Here is a 13,472-nt window from a genome sequence, read left to right as displayed (position 1 = left end):
CACCAGGGGCAACTGTAGTACACCAAGGGGAACTGTAGTACACCAGGGGTGGAACTGTGGTACACCAGGGGGAAACTGTTGTACACCAAGGGGAACTGTGGTACACCAGGGGAACTGTGGTACACCAGGCGGGAACTGTAGTACACCAAGGGGAACTGTTGTACACCAGGGGGGAACTTTAGTACACCAGGGAGTACTGTGGTACACCAGGGGGGGAACTGTGGTACACCAGGGGGAAACTGTGGCACACCAGGGAGGAACTGTAGTACACCAGGGGGAACTGTGGTACACCAGGGAGAACGGTGGTACACCGGGGGAACTGTGGTACACCAGGGGGGAACTGTGGTACACCAGAAGTGGAACTGTAGTACACCAGAGGGGAACTGTTGTGCACCAGGGGGAAACTGTGGAACACCAAGGGGATCTGTAGTACACAGGGGGAAACTGTGGTACACCAGGGGGGAACTGAGGTACACCAAGGAGAACTGTGGTACACCAGGGGGAACTGCGGTACACCACGGGGGGATCTGTGGAACACCAGGTGGGAACTGCGGTACACCAGGGGGAACTGTTGTACACCAGGGAGAACTGTGGTACACCAGGGGGAACTGTAGTACACCAGGGAGAACTGTGGTACACCAGGGGGAACTGTAGTACACCAGGGGGAACTGTTGTACACCAGGGGGAACTGCGGTACACCAGGGGGAACTGTAGTACACTAGGGGGAACTGTAGTACACCAGGGGGAACTGTAGTACACCAGGGGGAACTGTGGTACACCAGGGGGAACCGTAATACACCAGGGGGAACTGTAGTACACCAGGGGGAACTGTGCTACACCAGGGGGAACTGTTGTACACCAGGGGGATCTGTGGTACACCAGGGGGAACTGTAGTACACCAGGGGGAAATGTAGTACACCAGGGGGAACTGTAGTACACCGGGGGGAACTGTAGTACACCAGGGGGAACTGTGGTACACCAGGGGGAACTGTAGTACACCAGGGGGAACTGTTGTACACCAGGGGGAACTGCGGTTCACCAGGGGGAACTGTAGTACACCAGGGGGAAATATAGTACACCAGGGGGAACTGTAGTACACCAGGAGGAACTGTGGTACACCAGGGGGAACTGTAGTACACCAGGGGGAACTGTAGTGTATCAGGGGGGACTGTAGTACACCAGGGGGAACTGCAGTACACCAGGGGGAACTGTTGTACACCAGGGGGAACCGTAGTACACCAGGGGTAACTGTAGTACACCATGGGGAACTGTAGTACACCAGGGGAACTGTGGTACACCAGGGGGAACTGTTGTACACCACGGGGAACTGTAGTACACCAGGGGGAACTGTGGTACACCATGGGGGAACTGTAGTACACCAGGGGGAACTGCGGTACACCAGGGGGAACTGCGGTATACCAGGGGGGAACTGTAGTACACCAGGGGGAACTGTAGTACACCAGGGGGAACTGTGGTATACCCGGGGGGATTTATAGTACACCAGAGGGAACTGTGGTACACAACGGGGAACTGTAGTGCACCAGGGGGAACTGTAGTACACCAGGGGGAACTGTGGTACCCCATTGGGAACTGTGGTACACCAGGGGGGATTTATAGTACACTAGGGGGAACTGTATTACACCAGGGAGAACTGTGGTACCCCAGTAGGAACTGTGGTACACCAGGGGATCTGTAGCACACCAGCGGGAACTGGGACACCAGGGGGAACTGTGGTTCACCAGAGGGGGAACTGTAGTACACCAGGGGGAACTGTAGTTCACCAGGGAGAACTGTGGTACACTAGGGGGAACTGCGGTACACCAGTGGGGACTGTGGTACACCAGGGGGAACTGTAGTTCACCAGGGGGAACTGCGGTACACCAAGAGGGACTGTGGTACACCAGGGGGAACTGTAGTACACCAGGGGGGACTGTGGTACACCAGGGGGAACTTTGGTACACCACGGGGGGAAATGTGGTACGCTAGGAGGAACTGTGATGCACCAGGGGGAACTTTGGTACACCAGGGGGAACTGTAGTACACCACGGGGAACTGTAGTACACTAGGGGGAACTGTAGTACACCAGGGGGGAACTGTTGTACACCAGGGGGAACTGTGGTACACCAGGGGGAACTGTAGTACACCAGGGGGAACTGTGGTACACCAGGGGGAACTGTAGTACACCAGGGGGAACTTTTGTACACCAGGGGGAACTGTAGTACACCAGGGGGAACTGTAGTACACCAGGGGGAACTGTAGTACACCAGGGGAACTGTGGTACACCAGCGGGAACTGTAGTACACCAGGGGGAACTGTAGTACACCAGTGGGGACTGTAGTACACCAGAGGGAACTGTAGTACACCAGGGGGAACTGTATTACACCAGGGGGAACTGTAGTACACCAGGGGGAACTGTAGTACACCAGGGGGAACTGTGGTACACCAGGGCGGAACTGCGGTACACCATTGGGGGAACTGTGGTACACCAGGGGGAACTGCGGTACTCCAGGGGGGGAACTGTAGTACACCAGAGAGAACTGTGGTACACCAGGGGGAACTGTGTTACACCAGGGAGAACTGTGATACACAAGGGGGAACTGAGGTAAACCAGGGGGAACTGTGGAACACCATGGGAACTGTGGAAAATCAGGGGGGAACTGTAGTACACTAGGGGCAACTGTAGTACACCAGGGGCAACTGTAGTACACCAGGGGGGAACTGTAGTTCACCAAAGGGAAACTGTGGTACACCAAGGGGAACTGTGGTACACCAGGGGGAACTGTGGTACACCAGAGAGGGAACTGTAGTACACCAGGGGGAACTGTGGTACACCAGGGGGGAACTGTAATACACCAGGGGAACTGTGGTACACCAGGGGGGAACTGTAGTACACCAGGGGCAACTGTAGTACACAAAGGGGAACTGTAGTACATCAGGGGTGGAACTGTGGTACACCAGGGGGAAACTGTTGTACACCAAGGGGAACTGTGGTACACCAGGGGAACTGTGGTACACCAGGCGGGAACTGTGGTACACCAGGGGGGGAACTGTGGTACACCAGGGGGAAACCGTGGCACACCAGGGAGGAACTGTAGTACACCAGGGGGAACTGTGGTACACCAGGGAGAACGGTGGTACACCGGGGGAACTGTGGTACACCAGGGGGAAACTGTGGTACACCAGAAGTGGAACTGTAGTACACCAGAGGGGAAATGTTGTGCACCAGGGGGAAACTGTGGTACACCAAGGGGATCTGTAGTACACAGGGGGAAACTGTGGTACACCAGGGGAACTGTGGCACACCAGGGGGAACTGCGGTACTCCAAGGGGGACTGCAGTACACCAGGGGGGAACTGAGGTACACCAGGGAGAACTGCGGTACACCAGGGGGAACTGCGGTACACCACGAGGGGATCTGTGGAACACCAGGTGGGAACTGCGGTACACCAGGGGGAACTGTGGTACACCAGGGGGAACTGCGGTACACCAGAGGGAAATGTGGTACACCAGGGGGGAACTGCGGTACTCGAGGGGGGACTGTGGTACACCAGAAGGAAACTGTGGTCCACCAGGCGGGGACTGTGGTACACCAGGGGGAACTGTGGTACATTAGGGGGAACTGTAGTACACCAGGGGGAACTGCGGTACACCAGGGGGAACTGCGGTACACCAGGGGGAACTGTAGTGCACCAGGGGGAACTGTGGTATACCAGGGGGGAACTATAGTACACCAGGGGGAACTGTGGTACACCACGGGGAACTGTAGTACACAAGGGGGAACTGTAGTACACCAGGGGGAACTGTGGTGCACCAGGGGAATCTGTAGCACACCAGGGGGAACTGTAGTACCCCAGGGGGAACTGTAGTACTTTAGGGGGAAATGTAGTACACCAGGGGGAACTGTTGTACACCAGGGAGAACTGTCGTACACCAGGGGGAACTGTAGTACACCAGGGAGAACTGTGGTACACCAGGGGGAACTGTAGTACACCAGGGGGAACTGTTGTACACCAGGGGGAACTGCGGTATACCAGGGGGAACTGTAGTACACTAGGGGGAACTGTAGTACACCAGGGGGAACTGTAGTACACCAGGGGGAACTGTGGTACACCAGGGGGAACTGTAGTACACCAGGGGGAACTGTAGTACATCAGGGGGGACTGTAGTACACCAGGGGGAACTGGAGTACACCAGGGGGAACTGTTGTACACCAGGGGGAAATGTAGTACACCAGGGGGAACTGTAGTACACCAGGGGGAACTGTAGTACACTAGGGGGAACTGTGCTACACCAGGGGGAACTGTTGTACACCAGGGGGATCTATGGTACACCAGGGGGAACTGTAGTACACCAGGGAGAACTGTGGTACACCAGGGGGAACTGTAGTACACCAGGGGGAACTGTTGTACACCAGGGGGAACTGCGTTTCACCAGGGGGAACTGTGGTACACCAGGGGGAACTGCGGTACACCAGGGGGAACTGTGGTACACCAGGGGGGACTGTGGTACACCAGGGGGAACTGTAGTACACCAGGGGGAACTGTAGTACACCAGGGGGAACTGTAGTACACCAGGGGGAACTGTGGTACACCAGGGGTAACTGTTGTACACCAGGGGAACTGCGGTACACCAGGAGAAACTGCGGTACACCAAGGGGTACTGTAGTACACCAGGGGGAACTATAGTACACCAGGGGGAACTGTAGTACACCAGGGGGAACTGTAGTACACCAGGGGAACTGTTGTACACCAGGGGGAACTGCGGTACACCAGGGGGAACTGTTGTACACCAGGGGGAACTGTAGTACACCAGGGGGAACTGTAGTACACCAGGGGGAACTGCGGTACACCAGGGGGAAACTGTAGTACACCAGGGGGAACTCTAGTACACCAGGGGGAACTGTGGTACACCAGGAGGAACTGTAGTACACCAGGGGGAACTGTAGTACACCAGGGGGAACTGTTGTACACCAGGGGGAACTGTGGTACACCAGGGGTAACTGTGGTACACCAGGGGGAACTGTGGTACACCAGGGGGAACTGTGGTACACCAGGGGGAACTGTGGTACACCAGGGGGAACTGTGGTACACCAGGGGGAACTGTGGTACACCAGTGGGAACTGTAGTTCACCAGGGGGAACTGCGGTACACCAGGAGGGAACTGTAGTACTCCAGGGGGGAACTGTAATACACCAGGGGGAACTGTTGTACCACAGGGGGAACTGTGGTACACCAGGGGGAACTGTGGTACACCAGGGGGAACTGTGGTACACCAGGGGGAACTGCAGTACACCAGGGGGAACTGTTGTACACCAGGGGAACTGCGTTACACCTGGGGGAACTGCGGTACACTTGGCGGAACTGTTGTACACCAGGGGGAACTGTAGTACACCAGCGGTAATTGTTGTACACCAGGGGGAACTGTAGTACACCAGGGGGAACTGTTGTACACCAGGGGGAACTGCGGTACACCAGGGGGAACTGTTGTACACCAGAGGGAACTGTAGTACACCAGGGGGAACTGTTGTACACCAGGGGGAACTGTGGTACACTAGGGGGAACTGTTGTACACCAGGGGAACTGTAGTACACCAGGGGGGAACTGTAGTTCACCTGGGAGAACTGTGGTACACTAGGGGGAACTGCGGTACACCAGGGGGGACTGTGGTACACCAGGGGGAACTGTAGTTCACCAGGGGGAACTGCGGTACACCGGGGGGGACTGTGGTACACCAGGGTGAACTGTAGTACACCAGGGGGGACTGTGGTACACCAGGGGGAACTGTGGTACACCACGGGGGGAAATGTTGTACACCAGGAGGAACTGTGATGCACCAGGGGGAACTTTGGTACACCAGGGGGAACTGTAGTACACCACGGGGAACTGTAGTACACCAGGGGGAACTGTAGTACACCAGGGGGAACTGTTGTACACCAGGGGGATTTGTGGTACACCAGTGGGAACTGTAGTACACCAGGGGGAACTGTGGTACACCAGGGGGAACTGTAGTACACCACGGGGAACTGTAGTACACCAGGGGGAACTGTAGTACACCAGGGGGAACTGTTGTACACCAGGGGGATTTGTGGTACACCAGTGGGAACTGTAGTACACCAGGGGGAACTGTGGTACACCAGGGGGAACTGTAGTACACAAGGGGGAACTGTAGTACTCCATGGGGAACTGTAGTACACCAGGGGGAACTGTAGTACACCAGGGGGAACTGTAGTACACCAGGGGGAACTGTAGTACACCAGGGGGAACTGTGGTACACCAGGGGTAACTGTTGTACACCAGGGGGAACTGCGGTACACCAGGGGGAACTGCGGTACACCAAGGGGTACTTTAGTACACCAGGGGGAACTATAGTACACCAGGGGGAACTGTAGTACACCAGGGGGAACTGTAGTACACCAGGGGAACTGTTGTACACCAGGGGGAACTGCGGTACACCAGGGGGAACTGTTGTACACCATGGGGAACTGTAGTACACCAGGGGGAACTGTAGTACACCAGGGGGAACTGCGGTACACCAGGGGGGAACTGTAGTACACCAGGGGGAACTCTAGTACACCAGGGGGAACTGTGGTACACCAGGAGGAACTGTAGTACACCAGGGGGAACTGTAGTACACCAGGGGGAACTGTAGTACACCAGGGGGAACTGTTGTACACCAGGGGGAACTGTGGTACACCAGGGGTAACTGTGGTACACCAGGGGGAACTGTGGTACACCAGGGGGAACTGTGGTACACCAAGGGGAAATGTGGTACACCAGGGGGGAACTGTGGTACACCAGTGGGAACTGTAGTACACCAGGGGGAACTGCGGTACACCAGGAGGGAACTGTAGTACACCAGGGGGGAACTGTAATACACCAGGGGGAACTGTTGTACCACAGGGGGAACTGTGGTACACCAGGGGAACTGTGGTACACCAGGGGGAACTGTGGTACACCAGGGGGAACTGCAGTACACCAGGGGGAACTGTTGTACACCAGGGGGAACTGCGGTACACCTGGGGGAACTGCGGTACACTTGGGGGAACTGTTGTACACCAGGGGGAACTGTAGTACACCAGGGGGGAACTGTTGTACACCAGGGGGAACTGCGGTACACCAGGGGGAACTGTTGTACACCAGGGGGAACTGTAGTACACCAGGGGGAACTGTTGTACACCAGGGGGAACTGCGGTACACTAGGGGGAACTGTTGTACACTAGGGGAATTGTAGTACACCAGGGGGGAACTGTAGTACACCAGGGGGGAACTGTTGTACACCAGGGGGAACTGTGGTACACCAGGTGGAACTGCGGTACACCAGGGGGAACTGTTGTACACCAGGGGGAACTGCAGTACACCAGGGGGAACTGTTGTACACCAGGGGGAACTGTGGTACACCAGGGGGAACTGTGGTACACCAGGGGGAACTGCGGTACACCAGGGGGGGGGATGGTCCTAAAACTGCACACAGAAATAACACCACATGAAATTCTTCATGAGTCTGAGAAAGAGAAAGACTTGGGGGTTGATATCACGCCAGACCTGTCTCCTGCAGCACATATCAAGAGGATAACATCAGCGGCATATGCCAGGCTGGCCAACATATGAACGGCATTCTGAAACTTGTGTAAAGAATCATTCAAAACTTTGTATACCACATATGTCAGACCAATCCTGGAGTATGCAGCCCCAGCACGGAGTCCATATATAGTCAAGGATAAGACCAAACTGGAAAAGGTTCAAAGGTTTGCAACCAGATTAGTACCAGAGCTGAAAGGTATGAGCTACGAGGAAAGACTGCGGGAATTAAACCTCACTTCGCTGGAAGACAGAAGAGTTAGTGGGGACATGATCACCACATTCAAGATTCTCAAGGGAATTGATAGGGTAGATAAAGACAGACTATTTAACACAAGGGGAACACGCACTAGGGGACACAGGTGGAAATTGAGTGCCCAAATGAGCCACAGAGATATTAAAAAGAACTTTTTAGTGTCAGAGTGGTTGACAAATGGAATGCATTAGGAAGTAATGTGGTGGAGGCTGACTCCATACACAGTTTCAAGTGTAGATATGATAGAGCCCAATAGGCTCAGGAACCTGTACACCTGTTGATTGACGGTTGAGAGGCGGGACCAAAAAGCCAGAGCTCTACCCCCACAAGCACAATTAGGTGAGTACATGAGACCAGAAGACATGGCAGGATGTGCAGAATACCCCCGTTGAAAAGCAGAGGTGCAACAGGTACTCTGAGAGAGAACTCTATCAACATCAGAGGCCCGAGACTGTTTAACACGCTTCCACTACACATAAGGGACATAACTGGCCGACCCCTCACAGTGTTCAAGAGAGAACTATCAACATCAGAGGCCCGAGACTGTTCAACACGCTTCCACTACACATAAGGGACATAACTGACCGACCCCTCACAGTGTTCAAGAGAGAACTATCAACATCAGAGGCCCGAGACTGTTCAACACGCTTCCACTACACATAAGGGGCATAACTGGCCGACCCCTCACAGTGTTCAAGAGAGAACTATCAACATCAGAGGCCCGAGACTGTTCAACACGCTTCCACTACACATAAGGGGCATAACTGGCCGACCCCTCACAGTGTTCAAGAGAGAACTATCAACATCGGAGGCCCGAGACTGTTCAACACGCTTCCACTACACATAAGGGACATAACTGGCCGACCCCTCACAGTGTTCAAGAGAGAACTATCAACATCAGAGGCCCGAGACTGTTCAACACGCTTCCACTACACATAAGGGGCATAACTGGCCGACCCCTCACAGTGTTCAAGAGAGAACTATCAACATCAGAGGCCCGAGACTGTTCAACACGCTTCCACTACACATACGGGACATAACTGACCGACCCCTCACAGTGTTCAAGAGAGAACTATCAACATCAGAGGCCCGAGACTGCTCAACACGCTTCCACTACACATAAGGGACATAACTGGCCGACCCCTCACAGTGTTCAAGAGAGAACTATCAACATCAGAGGCCCGAGACTGTTCAACACGCTTCCATTACACATAAGGGGCATAACTGGCCGACCCCTCACAGTGTTCAAGAGAGAACTATCAACATCAGAGGCCCGAGACTGTTCAACACGCTTCCACTACACATAAGGGACATAACTGGCCGACCCCTCACAGTGTTCAAGAGAGAACTATCAACATCAGAGGCCCGAGACTGTTAAACACGCTTCCACTACACATAAGAGACATAACTGGCCGACCCCTCACAGTGTTCAAGAGAGAACTATCAACATCAGAGGCCCGAGACTGTTAAACACGCTTCCACTACACATAAGGGGCATAACTGGCCGACCCCTCACAGTGTTCAAGAGAGAACTATCAACATCAGAGGCCCGAGACTGTTCAACACGCTTCCACTACACATAAGGGGCATAACTGGCCGACCCCTCACAGTGTTCAGGAGAGAACTTGACAAACACCCCAAAGGATACCTGATGAACCGGGCTGTGACTCATACAACAGGCTGCGAGCAGCCGCGTCCAACAACCTGGTTGACCAGTCCAGCAACGAGGAGGCCTGATCGAGGACCGAGCCGCGGGGTCGCTGAGTCCCGAAATCACCTCAAAGTAACCTGGTAGACTTGAGATCCTGTATCAGCTAGGAATCCCGAATTATTTAAGTTTACCTGTTTTATAGGCTTTAATTGTAGATCTGCTACTTTTTAAGTGACAAATATTCTCTGGGACCCTTGGTCAAACAACCCATGGGTATGGACCCTGGTCCTTTTATTTTGGATGGTAATTTGGGCAGTAGGCAGCCACATTATTTTGCGACTTTCCCGGTAGGACACTTAACTTTGTGCCGCATCTTGCAGTACTGTACTGTGGTGGGAATGTTATCTTCCACCTTGGGGTATGGAGACTTTATTTTGGTGTCCCTGCACAATGCTGCATGGTGCTGACCCTTGTTACACCTATTACAGGTGTATGATTGGGTTTCACAGGTGTTGGAGTTGTTTCCTGCGGCACCTCGTGCAATTTTGCAACTCTTTGAGTCGCTCGACACGGGCGTCTCGATCAGGAATTGGTGCAGTGGTACATTGAATGTTTCTCCTGGCAGAACAAACATGTTTCATAGCTTACAGTACATTTTGGAGTCACCGTCTTGGGTGACAGTAACTATAGGTTTGGAGGGTCCAATTGCATATGAGCCCACACTGTCACTGTTCCACTTTGGTGTGGAAATAGAATGATTAAATTTATTTAGAGTATGTTTGGTACTCTGTAGTTGACTATTATTGGTTCCTGAAGGTTTACTTGGTGGTTTTAATTTGTCATATGTACAAAGTTGATGAATTACTGAACGTAAATCCTCAGATATTTAATTTAAGGATAAGATACTTTTATTGTAATGAGCACTCATTTGTCTTAATATGTCCTAAGGTATTTTGTCCTGGACAATTATTTTCATGACCCACTCACCCCTGGTTGTATTGGCTGTCAGGCTGAGGGCCTTCATCATTGACTCGACCTCCAGCTTAAAAACTTGGGGTGAATTAGCTGAAGCCTCCGGTGAGGGTAAATGCAACAGCTCATGAACTAAATGTGATGTTCTTACTTCTGGATCAGCATAATTATCCTTGAATTGTACTGAAAGGTCATAGTCGTCGTTAGTTAACCTTAGACGGAATACTACTGATTTAGCTTCACCTGATAATTGACCTTGTAGATAAGAGAATTTACTATTCTTAGGTAAAGATAGTTCTGAGTCCACAAGGTCTTCGAATTTGTTCCAAAATTTGTCCCAATCTTCCTCATCTTTTCCTGAGAAAGTTGGTAAACTACCTAGAGGGAGTCGAGCTTCAGCTTAACTTGGATATTAGATGAAACTGTTGATGTTGTCTTGTTCTGGGCCATTACTTTGAAGCTAGGCTGTAATATGGCCCGAGTTAATCTTTCTTCAAGGAAGGTCTTCTCTCAGACGTAGGTTCGAACCCTCGTCACGGCTCTTGTGGATTTGTTCATTTGATGCATAACGCTATTGTGATTTGTGTGTGTATGCAGGCGATGAGTCACAATAACGTGGCTGAAGTATGTTGACCAGACAACATACTAGAAGGTGAAGGGACGACAACGTTTTCGTCCGTCCTGGACCATTCTCAAGTCGACTGTGACAATCTCAAGACAATCGACTTGAGAATGGTCCAGGACGGACCGAAACGTCATCGTCCCTTCACCTTCTGTGTGTAATGAAATAACGGTGAAGAGGTAAAACAGCTTGTTGATAGAGCTCGAGTGCATAGAGGCAGTGTGTAAAACCCTGGTTTGTGTCTCGGAGAGGCTGCAGGATCCGAGTAAGTTCAGTAGAACTTCTGGTTGCAATTCTTTTGACCATGTCGTAGCTCAGTCGATTAAGGCAGCGACTAGGATCGTCTCGGACGTAGGTTCGAACCCTCGTCACGACCCTAGTGGATTTGTTCTTTTGTTCAAGAGATGAAAATATTGCTCACTCTGTTTTGAGTCCCGACTTGTATCCTAAATGATTTTCCTTAATATACACTGATCAGGAATGAAAGATAGAAGGTTTGGGAATTAGGACACTTCCCTTATTGTAGACGAAGTTGTGTTGATAACGGGAGCACTATTAGTCCCATAACACTGGTCCAAGGGTAAATTAGTAGAGCTAGATATGCTCCAGCGAGACTGGTGTTAAAATTATATGGCGACTGACGGTGGCCTCCCTCCCACTGACGCCTTCACTCTTTTGTCCAGATGTCGTCACGAAGCAGATAGAGGACCCACACTTACTCTATTTTGGTACTGATAATTAAGATGGTAATGTTTTTATGGTGTTTACAGTCCAGAAACTGCTGAATTAAGAATGATTCCTAATAATATAACTAGTGAGTTTAGTGACGACATGTGGCAATGATATTTCTATTTTCTACCTGAGGAAATTTCCACTGTGACTCATTTTCTAAGAGTGATTACAGTACTGTTTCTAGGGTTAATTTGGTATTACAAAACAGCAGCAATATTAACTGCCTATTGTATTAAATGTTAGTAAATAGTGTCGATATTTCTGACAGCAATATAGGAGCTTCAAGAGTACATACCTAATTCCAGGACCCATGGATAGATGGACCTGATAATGGCTTTCAGGACGTATTAAAGAGAGTTATATGGACACCATGATTGTTTGAGGCAGTGCATAAATTCATATGTTATGAATGATGCAATGTAAGCTGATAATGTTAATATTTTCTGGTTTCAGCTAAATCTCCGTGGTGTAGTGGTAAGACACTCGCCTGGCGTTCCGCGAGCGCTATGTCATGGGTTCGTATCCTGGCCGGGGAGGATTTACTGGGCACAATTCCTTAACTGTAGCCTCTGTTTAACGCAACAGTAAAATGTGTACTTGGATGAAAAAACGATTCTTCGCGGTAGGGGATCGTATTCCAGGGACCTGCCCGAAACGCTACTCGTACTAGTGGCTGTACAAGAATGTAACAACTCTTGTATATATCTCAAAAAAAAAAAAAATAATAATATGCAAGTTGCCTCGCCCAGACGACGTGAGAGGGCAGGAGGTCCCTGGCGGAGGTTAGGCAGCAGCCTAGTGTACTGTATCTGTTGGAATACTGGTATTATATAACCGTGATGCAGGTGTGTTAGACCTGATAATATGATGATATTTCTTTATTCTTTGTACTTTGTAATAAATATTTGTTTATAGACAACTTGTCTTTGCGCTTGTCCTGGTGAGGAATTTCTAGAGAAAGAGAAACAGTTGGAGGGCGGTTGACAGCAGACACAATATCATAAAGGGGAGCTGGAAGGAGGTCATCCCAAAGCAAGGAGAGTGAGGTTAAGTCACAGTAGCTCAGCGGGATGTGTACTCATCACAATGGCTCAGATCTGACCCGAGACCCCAAATAAAGTGGTGTTGAGCCTCTTCTCCACTGGTGAGATCATTACAGGGCGATTCTCCAGTGTGTGCTCCAGTGTTGATTGATTGCAGTAATTGTTTTTATATTATTTTATTAATAAGGGGTCCCTGATATAAAATGAATAACCCTCCCCCGATAATACACACAAAAAAAATAATACTGACCTCTGCATGACGCGATGAGCCACAATGTTGGACATTTTGGAGGTCCTGTGGAACGCCTGGACTAAACTCGAGAGTCTTGTTCGTCCCTTTGACTTCTCGTTGTACAGTGTTATTGTTAGGGAAGCCCCCTTTTATAACTGTGTGCTGCTTTTGTCGTGTGCTGCTTTTGTCGTGTGCTGCTCTTGTCGTGTGCTGCTCTTGTCGTGTGCTGCTCTTGTCGTGTGCTGCTCTTGTCGTGTGCTGCTTTTGTCGTGTGCTGCTCTTGTCGTGTGCTGCTCTTGTCGTGTGCTGCTCTTGTCGTGTGCTGCTCTTGTCGTGTGCTGCTCTTGTCGTGTGCTGCTCTTGTCGTGTGCTGCTCTTGTCGTACAG

At 51.3% G+C, this 13,472-nt stretch overlaps 1 protein-coding gene across 1 annotated transcript in view; it reads right to left on the bottom strand.

The window, feature by feature from the left end:
• LOC138349446 (serine/threonine-protein kinase OSR1-like) overlaps positions 1-13,233 on the bottom strand; it is a 580,194-nt gene extending 566,961 nt beyond the window's left edge. Inside the window, exon 1 of the mRNA XM_069302665.1 lies at positions 13,104-13,233. Within this exon, the coding sequence (XP_069158766.1) occupies positions 13,104-13,138 (35 nt within the window). The 5' untranslated portion in view covers positions 13,139-13,233. The remainder of the gene's footprint in view (positions 1-13,103) is intronic.
• Positions 13,234-13,472: the final 239 nt, after the last annotated feature.

This window comes from Procambarus clarkii, chromosome 48 (assembly GCF_040958095.1).
Source record: "Procambarus clarkii isolate CNS0578487 chromosome 48, FALCON_Pclarkii_2.0, whole genome shotgun sequence".
NCBI classification, from domain to species: domain Eukaryota; kingdom Metazoa; phylum Arthropoda; class Malacostraca; order Decapoda; family Cambaridae; genus Procambarus; species Procambarus clarkii.
This window is presented reverse-complemented; position numbering and strand designations above follow the sequence as displayed.